The sequence below is a fragment of the Thamnophis elegans genome, chromosome 3, assembly GCF_009769535.1.
Source record: "Thamnophis elegans isolate rThaEle1 chromosome 3, rThaEle1.pri, whole genome shotgun sequence".
Classification (NCBI taxonomy): domain Eukaryota; kingdom Metazoa; phylum Chordata; class Lepidosauria; order Squamata; family Colubridae; genus Thamnophis; species Thamnophis elegans.
This window is the reverse complement of record NC_045543.1, coordinates 67,997,037-68,017,971: the sequence shown is the minus strand read 5'-3', so window position 1 is coordinate 68,017,971 and position 20,935 is coordinate 67,997,037. Positions and strand designations below refer to the sequence as shown.

The 20,935-nt window shown below is 40.8% G+C and overlaps 1 protein-coding gene across 1 annotated transcript in view; it reads left to right on the top strand.

Moving 5' to 3' along the window:
* ADAMTSL1 (ADAMTS like 1) overlaps window positions 1–20,935 on the top strand; it is a 542,768-nt gene that overhangs the window by 497,659 nt on the left and 24,174 nt on the right. The window contains 4 exon segments of the mRNA XM_032212442.1: window positions 9,464–9,492; window positions 9,495–9,590; window positions 17,409–17,509; window positions 17,511–17,538. Coding sequence (XP_032068333.1) covers window positions 9,464–9,492; window positions 9,495–9,590; window positions 17,409–17,509; window positions 17,511–17,538 — 254 coding nt within the window.

Genomic DNA, 20,935 nt, shown 5'->3' with positions numbered 1-20,935 from the left:
ACTTACAATCATTCATTTAGTGACCATTTAAAAAGCACTAAAAATGTAACCTACGACTGGTTCTTGCACTTAAAATTGTCACAGAATGCCCCATGGTCATGCGAACAAAATCTGGGCACTTGGCAGCCAGCATGTATTTTTTGAGAGTTGCCATGTGCCAGGGTCACATGATCATCATTTGCAACATTCCCAACCTGCTTCCAACATATAAAGTCAATAGGCAAAGTCGGATTGGCTTAACAATCATATGATTCCCTCAGGGGTGCCAAACTCAAGTCCCACGTGTCCCAGATCCGGCCTGAAATGTGGTTAGATCTGGCCCGCGGGGATGCCCTGGAAGAGGCAAAGCACCAGCCTCCAGCACCTTGGCCCCAAGCAAGCTGGGTGCTGAGTTACAACTTGGTGGTGGCCAGCCTTAGATCCGCAGGGCTGCCCTTGAGCCACCAAGGGGCCACCCTGCCCTGCCCCCTTGAGATAATGGATCCCCCAAGGCCACCTGGGCCACCACAAGCGCTGACACAAGTGACATCGAGCTGGCCATGCCCACCCAGTTGGCTGCAACCACCTGCCTTCCCCCCTGATGGGGCCCTCAATGAAATCGAGTTTGACATTGCTGTCTTAACTGCAGTGATTCATTTAACAACAATGTCAAAAATGGTCGTAAAAATTGGACGTGACTACTTAACAATGGCCTTGCTTAGCAAAGGGAATTCTGATCGCCATTTTGGTCAAATGGAAAATTGGAAAATCAATTTTTTATTTTCTAGCTACATTAGTTGATGTGTTCAGAAAGCAGAATCTTTTGCCAGTCCACGTTTCCTCTGTGTGTAAATTATGAGCCTGAGATTAAACTTCCACATCCTGTGACCAGGGTCAGCCTCAGAAATGAGAAGGCACAAAAGAGTCAACCCCGGGGAACCCAAATTAATTTTAAACGCCTGTTTCTCTGGAATATCCAGCAAGCTCTTGATTTATCCAAGGTGCAATTCAGCACTGTGGTTCAAATGTACCATTAGTTTGCTTGCTGCCTTCCTTTCTAAGTGGTTAGAAACGCTCCTGATTTAATGATTTCTATAATTTACTTTCATTTGCGGTGTCATTGCATTTAAAAAACATTTTTCCCCTGGCAGATAGAGCATTCTTTCCCCCCCTTTTTTTACTACAAAGAAAACATTAAAAAATGAAAAAGTATGGTTTTCCCCTATGTGAGAACAAGAATGTATTTGTTATGGAAAGCACATGCAGCCTTAATCAAATATAGGCCTATGGTATAAATTTGGTTGGACTTCGGCCTGTAAAAATACATTTCTGGCATTTAAAAAGTTGTATGTGCAGCTATGCATTGCCAGTGGTTACATCCTGTTGGGAAAGTGCGCATAAAGGTTTTTCTTGTTTTTATATGTTGTTAAAACTGCTAGAGAGATGCTTTCCTTCCATGCTGTTAAAAGACATGCAGGTTACAAAAAGTCCATACAAAAATTTATGTTCAGAATTGAGCATGAGAAAATCGTATACTGTCTTAAGCAACGCTACCTTTGTAATATTGAGCACCAATGTGCTGTTTGTTATTAGAGAGCAAATAATTTTCTATTAGTTCCAGATTTTGAGACATACGTTATCTGAGTGAAGCAGTCCCCATAGTTTAATTTTCAGGATTTGCCATTTTTCTTTTTGCTGTTACCTTTAATTGGCATTGTCTTGTAGAGCTACTCCACACCGCCTTTCGGATGGGGTGAGCATGGGATAAAGAGGTTGTTCCAGTGGTGAAATTCAATTTTTTTCCCTGCCGGTTCTGTGGGTGTGGCTTGGTGGGCATGGATTGGTGGGAGAACCGGTACTTAAAAAATGCTTTAAAAAGTAAAAAAAAAAAAAAAAAGTTCAGATGATCAGCTGTATGACGAATCAACGGTGCTGCGGGATCGTCGGAACTTTTTTTTAAAAAAAATAGCATTTTTTAATTATTGGTTTGGGTGAACCAGTGGTGGGTTTCAAAAATTGTTGGAACCTACTCTGTGGGTGTGGCCTCCTTTGTGGGAGTGGCTTGCCACCCATGTGACTGAATGGGAGTGGCTTGCCACCCATGTGACTGGATATGAAATTATGAATTAGTACTTAGGTCGGTCCAAGTAGCTATTCAGAAACTCTGGCATTGAAGCATGCAAGTCTTAAAGCTGTCAAGTTACAAGATCCTTGCCAGTGGTGGGTTTCAAAAAATTTTGGAACCTCTTCTACAGGTGTGGCCTGCTTTCCGGGTCCATTGGTGGAACCTCTTCTAACCGGTTCGGTAGATTTGACAAACCGGTTCTACTGAATAGGTGCGAACTGGTAGGAACCCACCTCTGGGGTGAACCATCCCGAACAAGTAGCATTTCACCCCTGGGTTGTTCCTCTTCTAATGTGATTGTATAGAAGAGTGTTTCTCAGTCTTAACTAGTGTAAGATATGTGGACTTCAGCTCCCTGACTTCCCAATCAGCATGCTAGCTAGAAGTCAAGGAGCAGGAAAAACTAAGCAAGGCAGGATGGTCCAGGACAGAGGTGGGTTGCTACCAGTTCGACCCGGATTGGCTGAACTGGTAGTAGCGGTGGCGGGAGGCACCGCCCACCCCGGACACTCTGCACATGCGAGCACACAGGAGTGTGCCCGAACTGGTAGTAAAGAAAATGGCAACTCACCTCTGGTCCAGGACAGAACTTCTCAAACTTTTTCAGACCATGGAACCTTCTTGTTGTCCTTGGCCCCTGATGAAGAGGCAAAGCTTTGTTGTGCTTGATGAACTTGTTTTGTTTTGCGAATGAAAGTAAATATACGTGTCCCAGAATCATGTTGCAGGGCCGAAGTTGAATTGATCACCAAGACCAAAGGTTTATTCTTCTAACCTGTGCTGGAGCCCATCCTCAGGAAACTTCTCCAGAATTGTTTTGTTTCCCCTTTAGCCTCACACAGAACTTCATCACATTTTGTGGAACCGTAAGGTTCAAAGGAACATGGTTTGGGAAATTGTGATGTAGGAATTGGCAGCTGGGACCCTCTCAAGACCTGAGTTTGTACCTCCATACTTTACATTTATAGACTGAAATACTTCGTCGATATACTAAGAGTCTTTACGGCGTTAGCTGCCTTTACATATTTATGACAATGTAATTTGTGAAACAGGCCTAACTACTGCATTTGGGGACTCTGTTTTCGAAGCATTGTTTCTGCACATGAACGTGGGTTTTTTTTTTTTTTTCACAAATAGTACAAGCCTTCTCATTTGTGTTGGGAATATCCTTCTCATTATTATCTCTGTATGAAAAAAACCAAGCATTGCTCTACGTAGTAGATCTTTCTGAATATCCCAGTTAAGATCATTTTTGTATGGTATATTAGGATGATCAGGAATAAAACTGATGATGAAAGAGATGCCTTCTTGCCTTGCTTTTCCCTTCCCCCTTCCCTGTTTCTCTCCAGCACAATGTTCAATGGGTGGGCTTAATCTGGTTTGCTTTAGAGTGTGCCACCCATTGTGTTGTGAGGGAGATCAAATATCCTTAACTTTGTGGTTCATGAGGCTGCCGTTTTCATTGCGGGGGGGGGGGAATCTCACCATGGTAAGTGACTAGGCTTTGATTACATTTGGATGGGCTTTCTCACTCCAGTTCTCTCATCTTCTTTTGTGTACTCCACCAATTTTTTTCCTACTACCATCCTGACAAAAGAAGTTATGGAAAACAGCTGCTGCAGTTTTCCTGTGAGAAAAGCAAATTTGCCTATAGGCTGTGTCATTAATTCAACCTAAGCGTGATTGGAGGCAGGTTAGAACTTTGCAGTGGGAGCCATGATATTAAACATATGCTTCTCGGTGGGTCAAGGCCACCCAGAGGCTTCAAGAGACCCAAACAAAACCAACTTGGAAGTAACTGCAGCAAAAGAACATTACACAGTATACCAGTTCAACCCATAATGCCAAATATCTGGCATTATTCCTGAGACCTTCTATACCAAGACTTATCTCAAGATGGTTTAGAAGTTTATATCCGTCCTCTGCTACCCAGACCTGTCCATATGTTCCTTACAAAGCCCTCTTATTATGAGGAGTCTCTGTTTTGTTTTTGCTTGCACAGGATTGTACTGGACATAAGATTTTAAACATTTTTTTTCCAGAAGAGATGGGTATTTGCTATCATTAAAACTGAAAATACTGCTGAAAATATTCTGTTCTGAAAATGGTAGTTTTTAAAGATATGGTAAATGTTTTCACATATGATATTAACTAGTGTAGGAAGTTAGCACCTATCCGTCTCCTAGAAAAATGAAATATCCTGGGAAATATTGAAAAGGCAGAATATTATATTTTCCTGGATAAGAAATGGAGAAACATGTTTTTAGGCAGGAAACAGACTCACTCTTAATAGCCCCCACCTTTGTTAATGGGCCATTTAAAAAGCCTGGGCCAGTCTATTCTACATAACAAAGATACCCCTTCAGTTCCAGGGTGATGGGATTAAGACATGATAGTATTAGCCCTTTACCCATCTCACCACAGGGCACCTGGGAAAAAGCAATGCTCAAACAAACCTGGACTCAAAGCACAACCTAAAGAGTTGACCCTGTATGGCCCCATGGGAGTCTCACAACCAATCAGAATACATTTCTTACACAGGAACAGGAAACAGGGAGGTGGGGCCGAACAGAGAATATAAGCCAGGAACTTTCAGCCCTTCTTGCTCTTTTCTTCTCCAACATCTGGAAGCATGTCATCACCTTTTTCCCCAGGACCTCAAGCCATGTGGTCCTCTCCATCATTAAACCATCTTTCCAAGCAGCTTCCATGTTTCCAGTGTTCTTTTCCTCACTTGGAACTGAATCCAGAAAGACATTTCTTCCAACACTAGACAGTGTTGTTTTATAATTTCAGAGTTATTTCCTTACCAGATTCCTCAGTGCCTTCAACACTGGCAGAGATTCTAATGTATTTGAAAAGTTCTTAAAAATTCAGGAAGATATTCAGAGTTGTATCTGCCTCAAAAGGAGCCCCTGTTGAACTGTATAGCATAGTCAAACATCAGGAGTTGACTACAGGAAATGTTTTATGACATTTTGTATTATGTCCTCCATTGCTTTTAGGATAATTTTTATGTCATACACTGTTTTATAAAATTAACCAAATTTCAGTTCTTTGGGAATATCATGAATCTCAGATTTTGGACATATTCTAGAAGTTAACTCATTTTGAGGTACCTTGACATGTTTTGCTCTGTTCTGCCCCATTTTTGCTTAGTTATAGATTACAGACACAATAAATTTAATAATACAATGGTATCTTGGTGTTCAACTGCTTTGAAACTTGTCGAATTTGGTACTCAACTCATTTTGATGTGAAAATTTTGTCCCGGTACTCATCTTTTGCTTGATACTCAATGCACAAGATAGAACTTATCAGTGCCAACTGCCTTGTGACTCGCTACATTATTCCTTACGAGAAAAATGTGTTTGGTACTCATCGTTTTTAGTACTCATCGTGCCTTCCAGACGCAATTACCAATGAGTACCAAGGTATCATTCTATGTAGATTTAGTTCAGTATCATTCACTGGATGATTTCCAGCTGTATGGGGATATTTCCAACTGAAGTTACACCTTCTTAGATATGTTATGAAAAGCTTATGGAACTGATCACAAAACCAACTAAAATACACACAAATTTAGTATGAAAAATGTGTCCAATGCAAAGAGATTATGCATGAATGACATCATATTCATCATAGCCTTTAGTCTTTCTTTACAATGAGGATGAATAAAGAATATTATTTTTTGTTTACTCTTTTTTAGGCAACTATAAAAACTTCATTTAAAAAATGATGCAATGGTTCCTGAGATAAGAAACACCAGACTTCATTCATCTGAGAGTCTTTCGACAGACTTGAATTAATCAGATGCAAACTTTGCATTTTATTTCTTTATTTGTTGCCTGAACCATCTTGTTTATCCCTATTCTGTCTTAAGTTAAGATCAATTAAAGAGTTATTTACACAGGTCTCGATCGCAATTACACAGTATAACATGGGTGACAGAGAATGCAGATAACCGGTAATTAGGAAACCCAACAATTCAGGTTCAGATTAGAAATGATGTTTAGCTTTCTTTTTAAAAAAAAAATGAAAAACAGCTTCTTGAAGCAGAGGAAATTGCAGAAGAAAAAAGAGAAAGAATCTGCTTAAAGTTTCCTTTTTTGGGTTTTCACACTCTCTCCTAGCTGTGTTGTACTTATATCCAGTAGCTGCTATTCTGTCCTTCTCCATCTCTGTTGGAATATCTTCACCAATTCACCAACTGTAGAGCCACAGAAAAGATATTTGGTGGCCCTATGCTCTTGGGGTGGGAAACTTTCTTGTTCTTGGCAATTTTACAGTAGTTCATCATTGCCCTTCTAAATATATTTCAACTGGAAAGGGAGCAATTTAACATTTTGGTTGATCAGAAGCCTGCAAAGCAGTAGAGCCATAGATTAACTACAATTTAGGACATACAGAGAGATTCTTTGGTTTCCATTCTGATATCCCTGTTTTTTAATTCCACTCAAGTTTTCTTCTGTTTCTCACCTCAAATTGCAAGAATTTGCAGTCAGTTTTAACAATCATAGTTAAAAAAAGGATCATGAGGCTATATATAATAATAATGTTTGGGGATGGCTCTCTTTAAGCACATAACCTGCAGGACTCAATGCAAGCATAATGTTATGTTAAGGCTGTGATGGCAAACCTATGGCACACATGCCCAAAGTAGCACATGGAGCCATGTCACCTGTCATGGTGACATGCCAAGGTGGCGCAGTGGTTAATGCAGCACTGCAGGCTACTGCTAGATCAGCAGGTCAGCAGGTCAGCGGTTCAAATCTCACCGGCTCAGGGTTGACTCAGCCTTCCATTCCTTCCGAGGTGGGTAAAATGAGGACCCAGATTGTTGGGGGCAATATGCTGACTCTCTGTAAACCGCTTAGAGAGGCCTGAAAGGCCTATGAAGCGGTATATAGTCTACTGCTACTGCTAAAAATAAACATGCCCAAAGTAGCACATGGAGCCATGTCACCTGTCATATGCGATGTTGCCCATTCCTCTTCCAGGTTTCTGACACACATGCAGCTGGGCTTTCAGGCATGCGGCAGTGCCGGAAAACTGGAAGAGCTGGTCTTCCGTTTTCCGGCATGAGCATGTGCATCGGCCAGATGATCGTCACGCGTGCATGTGTGCCAGTAACCAGAAGATTAGCTGCCCGGTGTGCATGCCAGAAATCGGAATTTATTTTCCGGTGTGCGCATGCCCCCTTGGTAGCTCTTTCTTCTGGGTTGCGGGCCAGACAAGTGTGCATGCATGGGCCCCCTTTTTTGGCACTTGGTGCAGAAAAGGTTCACCATCACTGTGTTAGGGTCTTTATCTGGTCATCCAGGGAATAACCAAAAGGGGGTTAGAGTTCACTATGGGACTCTCTGCAAAGTTGCGACAGAGCAACAGAAGTTAGGCTTCTGTTTCAGAATTCAGTATTCTGACTGGCAGGGTCGAGTCCTGTGGGCATATGGTTTTTTTTTCTGAAACTTGCATCTATTACATTTGATGACAGGATGTTAAAGCGGAGCCCTGAAAAAGCACTAAGAATTCATTAACTGTTAAGATGGTTAAAATACAAGATCACTTTGGAACAGATATTGCCATGACCCAATTGTATTCCAATTTATACAACTGAGTTTTAAGGGTCCTTCATCTAAGAGCTGCCTATCCTGTTCTCAGAGGTAATGCCTCTGTGGCAAAACCCAGATTCTGAATTTTAACTTCAGTTTTACTCTAAGGTAAATTGGAATATTTTGAGCAGGATAAGAGTTGTCAAGCTTTGGGGTTATAATTTCAGATACATTGTCACTAGCATTGATTGTGCAATCAGTAGATTCCTCCAAATATATACATTTTACAGTGTCAAGAGCACCATGGTAAAATCAATAGAATCTGTCCTGTAATAGTTTCGGAAACTCCTAATTTTTAACACTTACACGATGAGTACATTTGAAAGGAGGTTTCACAACAAGTCCTTTTACATATGGTATTTCTTATTGCCTCATGGGGCACTAATAAAGACAACTTTCCAAGGAAAAGCAGAATGGAGGCCCTACACCAATTACATGACTATTTCTGAACAAATATAATAGAGTCATGAGGCTCTGAATTTAATATACTGACCAGTTTGGCAGGCAGTGTGAGGAATAAAATATCAGCTAACATTTTGCTGTTATCTTTACATTTTTTCAAGTTGGTGATGAAGCAAGATGTCTCATCTATGCAATGGCTTGTAAATATTAAGGTTGATATGAGATAAAATGTAATGTGTGCATATTTTAAATAACAGCAGACTACAGATGATCCACTTAGCTTTGTGGTATTGGTAAATATTGCTTGTGATTTAATAAAACTGAATCTGCAAAGTTTGTAATATAACTTTATGATGACTTTGGACCAGTCATTCTCATTCAGCAACACCAAACAGGGATGGGATTCAGCCGGTTCAGACCAGTTCTCAGCAACCGGTAATTCCGGCAATCAGTTGGTCCCTCCCACCTTCCACTGTGCTAGTCTGTCCTATATTTCCTTTGTTTGAAGCTCAGCTGTTAGGCGCGGCAGAGCAGATTACAGCACCTCAGCTGTTTATTCACCGGGACTGCAGTAGAAAGTAATTTTTAGAACTGTTTTCAAACGGACTGCCCATGCGCAAAGTGCACACTCAGTTGTGCACCGGTTGAATCCTACCACTGACACAGACCTCATAGGGTTGTTGTTGTGGGAAAATAAGAAGAGGAAAGTGTGATGAGTATGTCCTCCACCTTGAGTTGTTTTGAAAAAATAATGAAAGTGCAATATAAATAAATAAACAAACAGTACTGGCACTGTATATTTGCCATCTTGAGTTATATATGAAAAAACAGGATGAAAAAAAATCTTTTTTAAATGTCATTCTGAATACAATTATTCAAATAACTTTAACCTTTGGCTGGTGTTTTTTCTTCCTCTGAGGTCTTACCCAGAAGTGCTGAGTAATAATTTTCTGTCAGAGTATATTCATAGACTGGAATAGGCAACAAGGGCAGCCAATGATGACTGTTTGGAAACTGAAACCAGTATTTGCTGGAGACAGCTAGAAGCCTGGGCGTGGCTTAGAACTATAGCTCTGAGTCTGTGCTAAAGGAAAAACTAGTCCATCTGCTGGAACAAAAACTGAAAACTGTTCTCTCCTCTGCCTGTGTTTGCTGGTACTCTATCACATTGGAAGAATCATTCTTGGTATTGTATATTACTTCATATTATTATATATAAGAGAAGTTAATGAATCTTGCTGAAACAGTTACCTGCGTGTGCTTTCCGGATGTGATTGCTGCTGCAAACTCTGACATTTTTTGGCATCCAATTTTTAAGACTTAACTTATTTGTATGTCATTACAGGATTCTTCTTCAACCGGATGACTCCTTGCAAATCTGGAACCAGTCGAAGCCGATGTAGGCTTCTATACTTGCAATGCAACCAATGTGTTGGGCTCTGACTCTGTATCCATTGCCATCACATTAGCAGGTAACCATTTATGGCACTTTACACAACATGGAAATTCGGTGTTCTTGCCAGTTTTAAGCACAAGCGTATAGAGAGATAACCTCCAAGTTTAAAAATCCTACCAATGTTGGAGTTTTTAAAAAACTTTATTTAACTTTAACTTTGTTTATTGATGTTTTCCCCCATTTTGATGTCTTGCTCTAAAAATTTCACGAGACATGAAATGCTAGCTTGATATTTTTAACTCTTTCATTTTCTAGTATTATTTGCAGAGAGGGCCACGGCAGTTTAAATGGCATTAGTGAAGTTTATAGTTTTGTAGAATTTATTTTGGGTTTGTCATGTGAGGGGTATATATGCCCGAATTTCAAGGATGGAAGAATGTCAACGGAGCATTTCCTTATGTTAAGATCAAGGAGCTTTGCCAAGAATTAGGTTTGGCATTCTTCAAGATTCTAAAACATGCTCCTGTTTTAGTCGCCAAATGTCTATGGAGATTCTCAGTCATCCAGGTCACGGTTGTCCCAAAGGTGCTTTTTTCAAGAGGCAACTGGACTTCCAGAAAGTCCAGTTGCCTCTTGAAAAAGCACCATTGGGACACTTCTGTTTAAAATTTCCAGAAGTAGTCATTGAAGTCAGGTGCCAGATCCAGGAAGTAGTTTGATTTATGCTTTACTATTTATATATTGACATCTGCCCCTTGAACCATTATACTTGGTCTTCAATTTGGTAGCTAGTGTCTCCTATCAGAACGCTCCTCCACCTTTATAATTCCACTAGGCCCTGACACTGAGACTCTGAACTAAGCAAGAAGCTGGTGAAATGGGAATAAGGTAAAGGTAATATCCCCTTACACATATGTACTAGTCATTCTCTAGGGAGCGGTGCTCATCTCCGTTTCTAAGCAAAAGAGGCAGCGCTGTCCGAAGATGTCTCTGTGGTCATGTGGCTGGCATGACTAAATGCCAAGGCGCATGGAACACTGTTACCTTCCACCAAAGGTGGTTCCTATTTTTCTACTTGCATTTTTACATGCTTTCAAACTTCTAGGTTGGCAGAAGCTGGGACAAGTAACGGGAGCTCACTCCATAACGTGGCACTAGGAATTTGAACCACTGAACTGCCCACCTTTTTGATCAACAATCTCAGCGTCTTAGCCACTGAGCCACCACGTCTCTTATAAATGTTAATATAAAGAAAATGAGGCTGGTGAAATGGGAATACTAACATTTTGATATGCAGAAAGAGGGTTTTAAATCGCTTAATTCTGGGGTGTCCTGTAGTTTCCTTTGTAATATACACTGACTTATATTTTAATATTATTGCTGAGATGATTATTTAAGATGGTTATATTAAAACATGTGCCATGTTTTTTGTTCCATTTTCCCACTTCTATCATCTCTATGTATTTTGGCACAGAGAGGAATTGATTTTGATATTTAGTTCAAATGTAAAGATTTAATCAGTCAGTGGCTGCTGAAATATACTGATGTCTTGACCAAAATAATTATAACACAGTAATGGATTACCTTTATTACATTTTTAGGCTGAAAGTCTTTTAAAAACCTGTCTTTTGGTCTGATCTCACTGCATATTTTGCTTTTATGACTATTTCCCCTTTAGTAGAATGATAAGGATTTAATTTGCTAAATCCATCAGAGTAGGATGTTTGACCTCTTATATTTTGTTTAATGCTTGGTGGTGGCTCCAATTTTTTCTATAAATCTTTCTCTCTTAGACTGAATTGTAAAAGAACCAGACATCTCATTAGCGCTGAAGCCAACTAATAGTGATCTCCTGAGAGTCAGTAGGATTCCTCATATTCCTGAAGTTAAGCATTGCTCTAAATAATTGGTTGGATTGCATGTTATCTGCTCAGTCAACATCTTGTAAGGTCCAGCTCTTTCTTTCCCCTTCTTGCAGCCAAAGCATGGCTGGCACACTTCCCGTCACTGGCAAGCGAAGCTCAGAACAGATTAAGTTTCTTGTTTACACCAACAGTTCAGTTCTACGACCAAATTAAATCTTTGTTCACTTGGATCAGCATTAATGAAACCCTTTCTGGGAAGAGCAGTGACGCTGTGAGATTGTGCTTGCTTTAAACTCTTTAGGTGCTTGGCCAGCAAGTAGCTTTTAGTAACACGCAAAGTTACAGAATAAGAAAATGAAAAGAGTCTGGCTAGATCATTCCAAAAGTTTATCCATTCCAGATTGTTTTATCCCAAATGTAATTTGGTTCTGTGGTGGATCTCATGTTAACAAACAGGAGGTGTCAGGTTAGAATCTGGATCCCCTCTTGTTGAAAAGTGCTAACCTAATAACCTGGAGAACTGCTAGCTGTTGCAAATCAGCATCAACGGTTTTTGGCTAGGTATCAATACATTTGCTCTGTATAATGTGGCCTTAATTATTTGGATGAACAGTTGCAATAAAGAGCCTCTAGAATTCCAAAAGTAGTCAGAAGAAAAACAGCTCCCGGTATTACCCCTCGTATTTAAGCAAAGTGTGCATTTCCCCAGATATATGAGGTGCTTGTCTTCCTAGTTCTTTTAACCTGAGAGAATGTAACTACCCTGTTTCCCCCCCAAAATAAGACCCAACCAGAAAATAAAACCTAGCATGATTTGTCAGGATGCTCATAATATAAGTTGTACCACAAAAATAACCCTAGTTAAGATTGTCACGCAGATGGATGCATTTAGTACTGCATTTCCCTGAAAATAAGACCTAACCAAAAAATAAGTCCTAATGCGTGTTTTGGAGCAAAAAATAATATAAGACCTGGTCTTATTTTCAGAGAAACACGGTGTCTTTTAGTAGGCTGTCTCTAAGAACATTGATATACGTTTAGTTGAACTCATGACTCGATATGCTATGTACAAAAGTTCTGGGATAAACATAAATCTTAGAAGTTATGAGGAGGACACGGAAGTATTAAGACAGCCAGTTTGGTGTCGTAGTTAAGACATTAGGTAAGAAAACAGGAGACTCTTGAGTTCTAGTCCAGTCTAACCTTAGGCCCAAAGTCAGCTGATTGACTCAGGCCAATCACTCCCTGCCAGCCCTCAGAAGAAGACAGTGGCAAGGCACTTCCAAAATGCAATCGCGAAAACTGCAGGAACTAATCCAGGCACGCACATTCCAAGGCACATGTGCGCTCATGTACATATACACACGAAGGTTTCATCTCAAGCTTTACATAGAGTTTTTTTAGTTCCTTATATCCTTATTATGGATATAGGTAGGATTGCCAAACAAATGGCAGTGTGATGATAGGCTTGTGTGGAAAGAAAATAGCCTGTAATGTTACAGTTATGAGCCACGGAAGTTAGAAACAACTTTGAATTCTGCTCCAAAAGATTTATCATGCGCCCTGAAGTATTTAAAGGTTTGGGTATAGTTGAGGTATTTAAACCAGTATGTATGGAGTTACTTCAGACAAAGTAGCTCCTAAAGTAAGCATGGGGTGGATAGGGGAACTGTCTCCCACAATGAACATAAAGTGAAGTTAAGGATGAGATATTAGTGTTTGGTGAATTGACATTTATAGAACTGTCAGATGGCCTGATCATCATATCTGGAGTAAACCCCACTGGGGACTTATCTAGAAGTTTGCATGCAATCCTTTCTAAACCTTTCTCTGGAGTGATCTTGGTGTCTAACTGATAGTTAACTGATACTTTTTTCTGACCCAGGATCCAGATTCTGATCTAGTTTAGGCGTAATGTTAAGCTACTTTTAGCATTGTATCTGCAAAGCTGCCACCTTATCACCATCCTCTTTTTCTGGCACAAAATCAGATCTATTCTGTTTGAACTCATCTCTGTTTGTCATAGTTTCCAAGATAGAAGCAGAACTGTATTTAAACTGTAGTCTATTTAAATAATTCACAATCAAAAATCATGGCTTGATACATGTTTCTCAGTTTGCTTTAGATGCCAAGATCACTCCAGAGAAAAGTGGGATGTCAACAGGGGTGGGTTTCTCGCCCCGTTCCAACCGGTTCGGTTGGAACGAGGCCGGCGGCATCCTCGCGCACGCACGCGGCGTCCTCACGCACGCACGTGGCGTCCTCGCGCACCGCGGCACGCGCGTGCACGTGCATGCCGCACGCATGCGTACTAGCGTCTGCACGATGCTCCAGCTGCTCCTGGAGGATCGCGCAGGCGCTGTATGCGTTCTGCGCATGCGTAGAAGCGCAGAATTAGTAAAAACCGGGTAAAGAGCGGGCGCGGGGTGTGCGGGCGCAGGTGTGCGGGCTTGTGCGCGGGCGGGGGGGGGGGGGCTTCGCCATTCCCGGAAGTTACTTACTTCCGGGTTCGGCGACAACTGGATCGCAGGGACCCGGTGCGAACCGGTCGAAACCCAACCCTGGATGTCAAGGTTCCGATGGAAAAACAACACACCAATCTTGGTTTTCATGCTTCTTTATCACACCGGTACTAACTGACCATCAACTCTTGCGATAATGCAATAATTGTTGGAGCTGCAGCTCTGTGCTCCCTCCATCTTATAAGCCAACCTGTTGAGCCCCACCCAGCACGCAGTGACAATCCCTCCTACACTTCCCTTTCCCTCCCCCTGAGCCCATCACCAGTGTCCTATTGAATACATACATCCAAGAACCTCCCAAGCAATCCCCCTCCCCACTGGCCTGTTCCTCCGTACATTAAAGATACGCTTCAGTTCGGACAGTTAGACACGTCCCATTGATCATCACTGATGATCACCGCCTCTGTACGCCTCGATTACATTGCATCATGCTTCCTGGCTTGCTGATAAGTGCGGCCTCCATTTCTGCTGTTTGGTGGCTTGCGGAAGCCGCCCCGAAGCTCGATGCGAAGCTGAATGGGGAGAAAGGCAGCGATGCTTCAGTGAGACTCCAGCAGTCCTGGGGCTCCAGCAGTCAGCGGAACAATAGTAGGAACCCAGCACACCTGAGTGGCAGCCTCAGATGTCGCAGACGATGAAGCTGACATGGGGTTTACTTGGATATGTGATCAGGCCATCTGACAGTTCTAGAAAGTCAATTCACCAAACATTAATATCTCATCCTTAAACTTCACTATTACATTCATTGTGACAGACATTTCCCCCTCCCCCCCAAAAAACCATCAATACAGCTGCTTCTCCTTAAAAACACAATATGGTAAAACAACATAGATTTAACAGCAACACAAGTGAAAGCATTGAAGTAATTAATTCATTCTGATCCAGGTAAATGCTTGAATTTTAAAGTTTAATGCTATAGCAATCCAGGCTGTAAAGAGTCTTTGCAGTTCGTCTATTCCCAATGGGCACATTCCAAAGGCTTTAACTTTAGACTTTAGAGTTTGGAAGGAAAGCCTCTTCCTTCAAACCACAGTTTCGATTCCAAGCCAATTCATGGAGCCTAATCGATCACTGTCTGATACATGCACGCGTGTCAGTTCATAAGACACACACATTTAGATGGTTTGCAGGTTTTCAGTAACCAGCAACAGTTTTTTCCAACAACATAGTCCGTGCCTTGATTTCATTTTCTCATGCAAACAAATTAGGAAGTGCAAAATCTCCTGGGTCAAATTTTCTAAATGCAAAGCTGCTTTTGGGCAGCTTCTGAATAGCCTCATCTGTCAAACACGAGCCACAGGTATCCAGTCATTCAGCAGCTTCAAATCGGGACACCAAGTTGTACGAATGTGATAATGTGCAATTAAAACAACATTGCGGTGAAGGAGGGGAAGGCTGGACTCCTCAGAGGAAGTAGAAAATCTTGGTTCAGGCTGAATGAAACACTTGGCTTATTGATTAATTTAACACATGAGTTTGTAAAGGGCAAATGTTTCCATTTTTGGAATGACAAATTGCTTTTTATAGGCTAACAGCAAACAGTATTTAATCTAATGAGAAGATCGTGGGGGGGAAAAAACCCAGTGAATTAAAAGACCAGTTGCCAGTTGAGGTCTCTCTTTCTCTGTGATTTAGGAGCACCCAATAAATATGAGAACTGTGTGAACTTTCATGACTCAGTAGAACTGTTTGTGGCTGGACTATTTCTTTATATTGACATTTAAAGGACTCATCATGCAAATGATATAAACAAAAGCTGCCATGCTTTCGTGGCTTTCTTCTACAGAATGGGGATTGAAATACAGCCATGTTATACATGAAAGTATATTTTAGCTGTTATGGTGGCTTATGGATTTCTGTTAAATAGTGACATATGTATTGGGGGAAGGGGAGGCGTAGAAACAAATCAGATTCCATATTTTTAGTTGATGCTGCCAACTAAAGCACCCATAATTCTTCCTCCTCCTCTTCCTTCTCAACTTACAACCATCATTTCTCTGCCATTCTTTCCCTTCCTGCTATTGTAGATTTATAAAGGATTATTTTTTTTAGACATTATAGGCTCCTGTCTTGGCCCAAGCTCATGAATTATGCAACCCCACCCATTTCTCCTTCTGATGGCCTATGAACAAGCTCACATCAGAGGCCCCACAAAATCAGCCAGCGTTCAGGACTTAACCCATATTCAGATTTCATGAAGTGGATGACCAGAATGCAGATAGGTGAATCTACATTAGGTAAAGGTAAAGGTTCCCCTAGCACAAGCATGCTAGTCATTTCCAATTCTAGGGGAGCAGTGCTCATCTCCATTTCAAAGCCGAAGAGCCAGCGCTATCTGAAGAGATCTCTGTAGTCATGTGGCTGGCATGACTAAACACCGAAGGGGCACAGAATGCTGTTACCTTCCCACCAAAGTGGTCCCTATTTTTCTACTTGCACTTTTACATGCTTTCAAACTGCTAGGTTGGCAGAAGCTGGAACAAGTATTGGGAGCTCACTCAGTTAGGCGGCGCTAGGGATTTGAACCATTGAGCTGCTGACCTTTCTAATTGACAAGCTCAAGCATCTTAGCCACTGAGCCACCACGTCCCCAAAATCTGCATTAAGGTTATATATTTGTAGGATTCTCTCTCACACTCTGCCTCCCTTCCGACAATGTGGAGATTGCTACGATTCATTAAACTTGGCAGCATTCTTATTTTTAGATCATCAATTTAGACCAGAAGTATACTGCTTTAGTTTCCAGGCGCCCCATATGGAAATTTCCAAAGATGAAAGTCAAGCACATAAGACCTTAAGGAAAACATACGGATAATTTAAATTAGCATTATAAAAGTAATCAAAGTGAGTATAGTATCTGCATACAATTAGATGTCAAGACTGTGATTTAATTAGGCAGATAATAGCTTTAGTTATATTCTGATTTATTGATGCAACTGGCTTTCATTTCTCTATTTCTATAGCCATTTGCTTGATCGAAGGAATTGTGCAAAATAATCAATACATATCTGGGTAGAATTATAAAAGCAAGAGATATTTATAAAGTATCTATTTATAAACTGATACGTTGCTTACAATCATATACAAATTGTCAATGGTTTTTGAAGCTGTCCCTCCCAAGATCATTATTATTTCCATTGTAGTTCACTTCTATTCATCTTAGTAATCAGGTTTGTATGCTGTTTTCATCGCTTAGCTCAGCAGAAATCATTTACTGGTATAAATCTGACAAATACATAAAATTACGTTGTTATGAGGGGTCCTTGGTGCTCTCTGAGAGTCTTCGTTTCGTTGCAGAGGTTTCATTGCTCAAACTAGGTAACATCATCAGTTGTTACCTAGTTGGGGAAATGAAACATCTGCAAGAAAAACAAGCAAGCTCAGAGAGCACCAAGGACCCGCACTTCAAGCCTGAGCTACAAGTGTTCTTCTTTATTGATAAGTTGTAACTATGCCTGTGCTTTTTTTCTTGTCTTATTTGTTTTATAATTTGTGGTGTCTTTTCAGGGAAACCACTGATAAAGACATCAAGAAACACCGTGACCAACCAAAACTTGCCGACGATTTCTGTGGATATCGGAAGCACAGTGAAAACAATTCCAGGAGTAAAATGTGACCATTAGCTGCCAAATTGCAGGTCTGTTATAATTATATTAATGAGTAGGCTTAAAGTTTGCATTTAGGTTTCATTACATCCGATTTGAAATATCTCACCAAAGCATTTTATTGGATTGCTAAGGATTGCTCTGCAGTGCTCATGTGGAAGAGCCTAGTTTAATGCAGATCTGAAATACAGCTCCAAGCTAAGTTAATAGGATAACAGAATGGTAGGGTCTATTGAAGGTCATCTAGTCGAACCCCCTGCTGAAGCAGGAGACCCTATACCATTTCTGACAGATGGCTGTCTCTTCTTGAAAGCTTCCAGTGATGAAGGACCCACAACTTCTGAAGGCAACTTCTGTTCCATTGGTTGATTTTTCTCACTGTCAAAAATTTTCTCCTTATTTCTAGGTTGAATCTCTCCTTGATCAGTTTCCAGCCATTGTTCCATATCTGGCCTTCAGTGCTTTGGAAAATAGATTGTCCCCCTCCACTCTGTTACAGCCCCTCAAATATTGGACACACCACTATCATATCATCTTGGGTCCTTCTCTTCACAAGACTAGCCATGGCCAGTTCCTACAACCATTCTTCAAGTGTTTTAGCCTAATTCCCCTAATTTGTGGCATGTCAGCTTACTTAGAGGATTCTGAGTGAGATGAAACAATGGTTTAAATCGGTATAAGGTAGTTTCATAGGTTTGGAACATGACAAAAACCACCATCATTTCAATTTATTAACCATGAAGGCCTTCATCTTTCAATTAACCATAGGACACTTTAGTTCTGTTTTACCCAAAAATGAATCATGCATCTACCTGCTTTCCAACTCTGCTTTTAGGAGAAAATATTTATATTGCACAACTGAAGATTGAAATGTAGCTTATCTGATAAGGCAATTTAAGGTTCTATTAGTGAACTCTGTTTTAAGATTAGAGATACTCATTATGACAACAACATAATTTGAAAACTATATTAGTGCAAGTCAAAATAACAAAGAACAGCAAACGTACTAGGACAGTGATGGCTAAACTTTTCCAGACCAAGTGCCCAAAGCGTGCATGCAAATGCATGCGTTCACACCCAAACCCCCAAAATTCAATGGCATATGCACCCCACATGCATGTGCCCTTCTCCCTGCATATGCGTGGCAGAGACCTGAAGACCAGCTGGCTGTCGGGAGGCATGCACACATGTACAGCAGAGCTGAACTGGGGCGAAGGCTCGTGTGCCCACTGCGTGCCACTCGGGCACATATGCCATTGGGTCGCCATCCACGGTACTAGAACATCAGGGAAGTGCTTATGAATCAAACTTTTATGAGCCAGCTTAGCCAGTGGTAAAATTCATTTTTTTTTACTACCAGTTCTGTGGGTATGGCAGGGGAAGGATACTGCAAATCTCCATTCCCACCCTACTCTGGAGGGAGCCAGAGATGGCATTTGCCAGTTCTCCAAACTACTCAAAATTTACATTATTGGTTCTCCAGAACCTCCACAACCTGTCAGAATCTGCCCAGATTTTACCTCTTTGCCTTTTCTGAACAACATAACTTGTCAGAAGAAATTGCCTGACAGTTAGAAGAATTAATCAGTGGAACGACTTGTCTCCAGAAGTTGTGAATGCGCCAACACTGGAAGTTTTAAGAAGATGTTGGATAACCATTTGTCTGAAGTGGTGTAGGGTTCCTACCTAGGCGGGGGGTTGGACCAGAAGACCTCCAAGGTCCCTTCCAACTCTGTTATTCTATTCCATTACATTTTGAGTAAACCTACTAAAGAGCTCATTTTTTAGGAAATCAATCCATAATTTAGAAAAGGCAATCAAAATAATAAAAATGTGCCTCTCTGCCATATTTTAATATACGAAGTGATTTGTAACATATATTTTTATTTCTGGACTCTGGAAGGAATATGTTCAGGAATTGTGGCTTCCTGCTTTGAAAGATGTTGCAGGTTAATACCAGGCCTTGGCATTAGTCTTGGAAACAAGCAGGAGTCCACGAAATGAGAAACCATGTCCAGTTTGGATCAGAGTTGCCAACTTTACTGACATTTCTGGATTATCATAGAGTAAAGCCTTAAGTGTTTTTCCTTCAGCCATCTTGGAATTTATGGGGAGAGGGGAGGAAATTGTAAGCTAATATGAGAGAATGGATCATAAGGTATTATTCCATATTGAACATTTCTGGCCTTGGGACCTATAGGAGTGAGTTATAAGAGCAGAAAACAAGAATTGGGTTAGAACAAGGGACGGAAAGTGATACTTTGTATTTGATGGATGATACAGCCCACCAAAAGGATAATCCTTAATGACAACGAATTAGTGAATTGTTTCTACATCATTTTTGGTCCAGAAGTACCTGAAATATTCTTCTTCCAGCTGGGGATATGATTTCTTTTGTATCATTCATACTTTCTCTTTTGAGTACAGATGAAAACTTGCTGTAAGCTGTCCAGGGATGATGGCCAATAAGACTATGTCTCCTGATATACAGATACTCTTCGGCTTATGACCACAATTGAACCCTAAATTTCTGTTGCTAAGCGAGACATTTGCTAAATGAATTTTGTCCCATTTACAACCTTTCTTGCCATTGCTGTTAAGTGAAACACTGCGGTTGTTAATTTAGTAACACGATTGTTAAGTGAATCTCAGTTTTTCCATTCACTTCACTTGTCAGAAGGTTGCAAAAGTGTCCCAGCGACATTGCAACTGTCATAAACATGAACCAGCATCCGAATTTTGATCACGTGACTAGGGGGACACTGCAATGGTCATAAGTGTGAAAAAACATCATAAGTAACTTTTTCAGTGCCATTGTAACTTTGAATGGTCACTAAATGAACTGTTGTAAGTTGAGGACTACTTGTATTCTCCCTCATTTCCTATTAAGACTGTGGATGATAAATTACACTTTCGGTGGTGTGTGTGTGTGTGTGTGTGTGTGTGTGTGTGTGTGTAAAGTACTATACTTTAAGACAATCTCTCCTGCTGCCTACAATTAAAGCTGAAGCAGCTACTACATCTTCCATTTCTGCCATGTCTTCAAAGGGAAGTTTTTAGCATGTTGGAGTAAAACTCCACCTGTTGAGTTTGAAAACTTAATGACTATATTCTCTTTTATTCCTGACTCTTCCTTTTCCCATGCAATGGCTTCCTGCAGATGGAACATATAAATTTGATTGATGTGTGTTTACCTTGAGGGAAGGGAATGGATAATACAGGTAATCGTAGAGAAGGTTTGAAATCTGGTATATGCACTGTTCTGTATCAATAGCGCTGTAGGTTAGAGCCGCCAGATTTTACCCAGAACTGTAGCCGGATAAAATCCACTCCCTGTTGTTTGTGCAGCCTCGATGAGAACCAGTGTTACGGGATTTTGTTTCACACGGTAAATCTGGCTGTAAACCATGAAATACAAACACAAAGTAA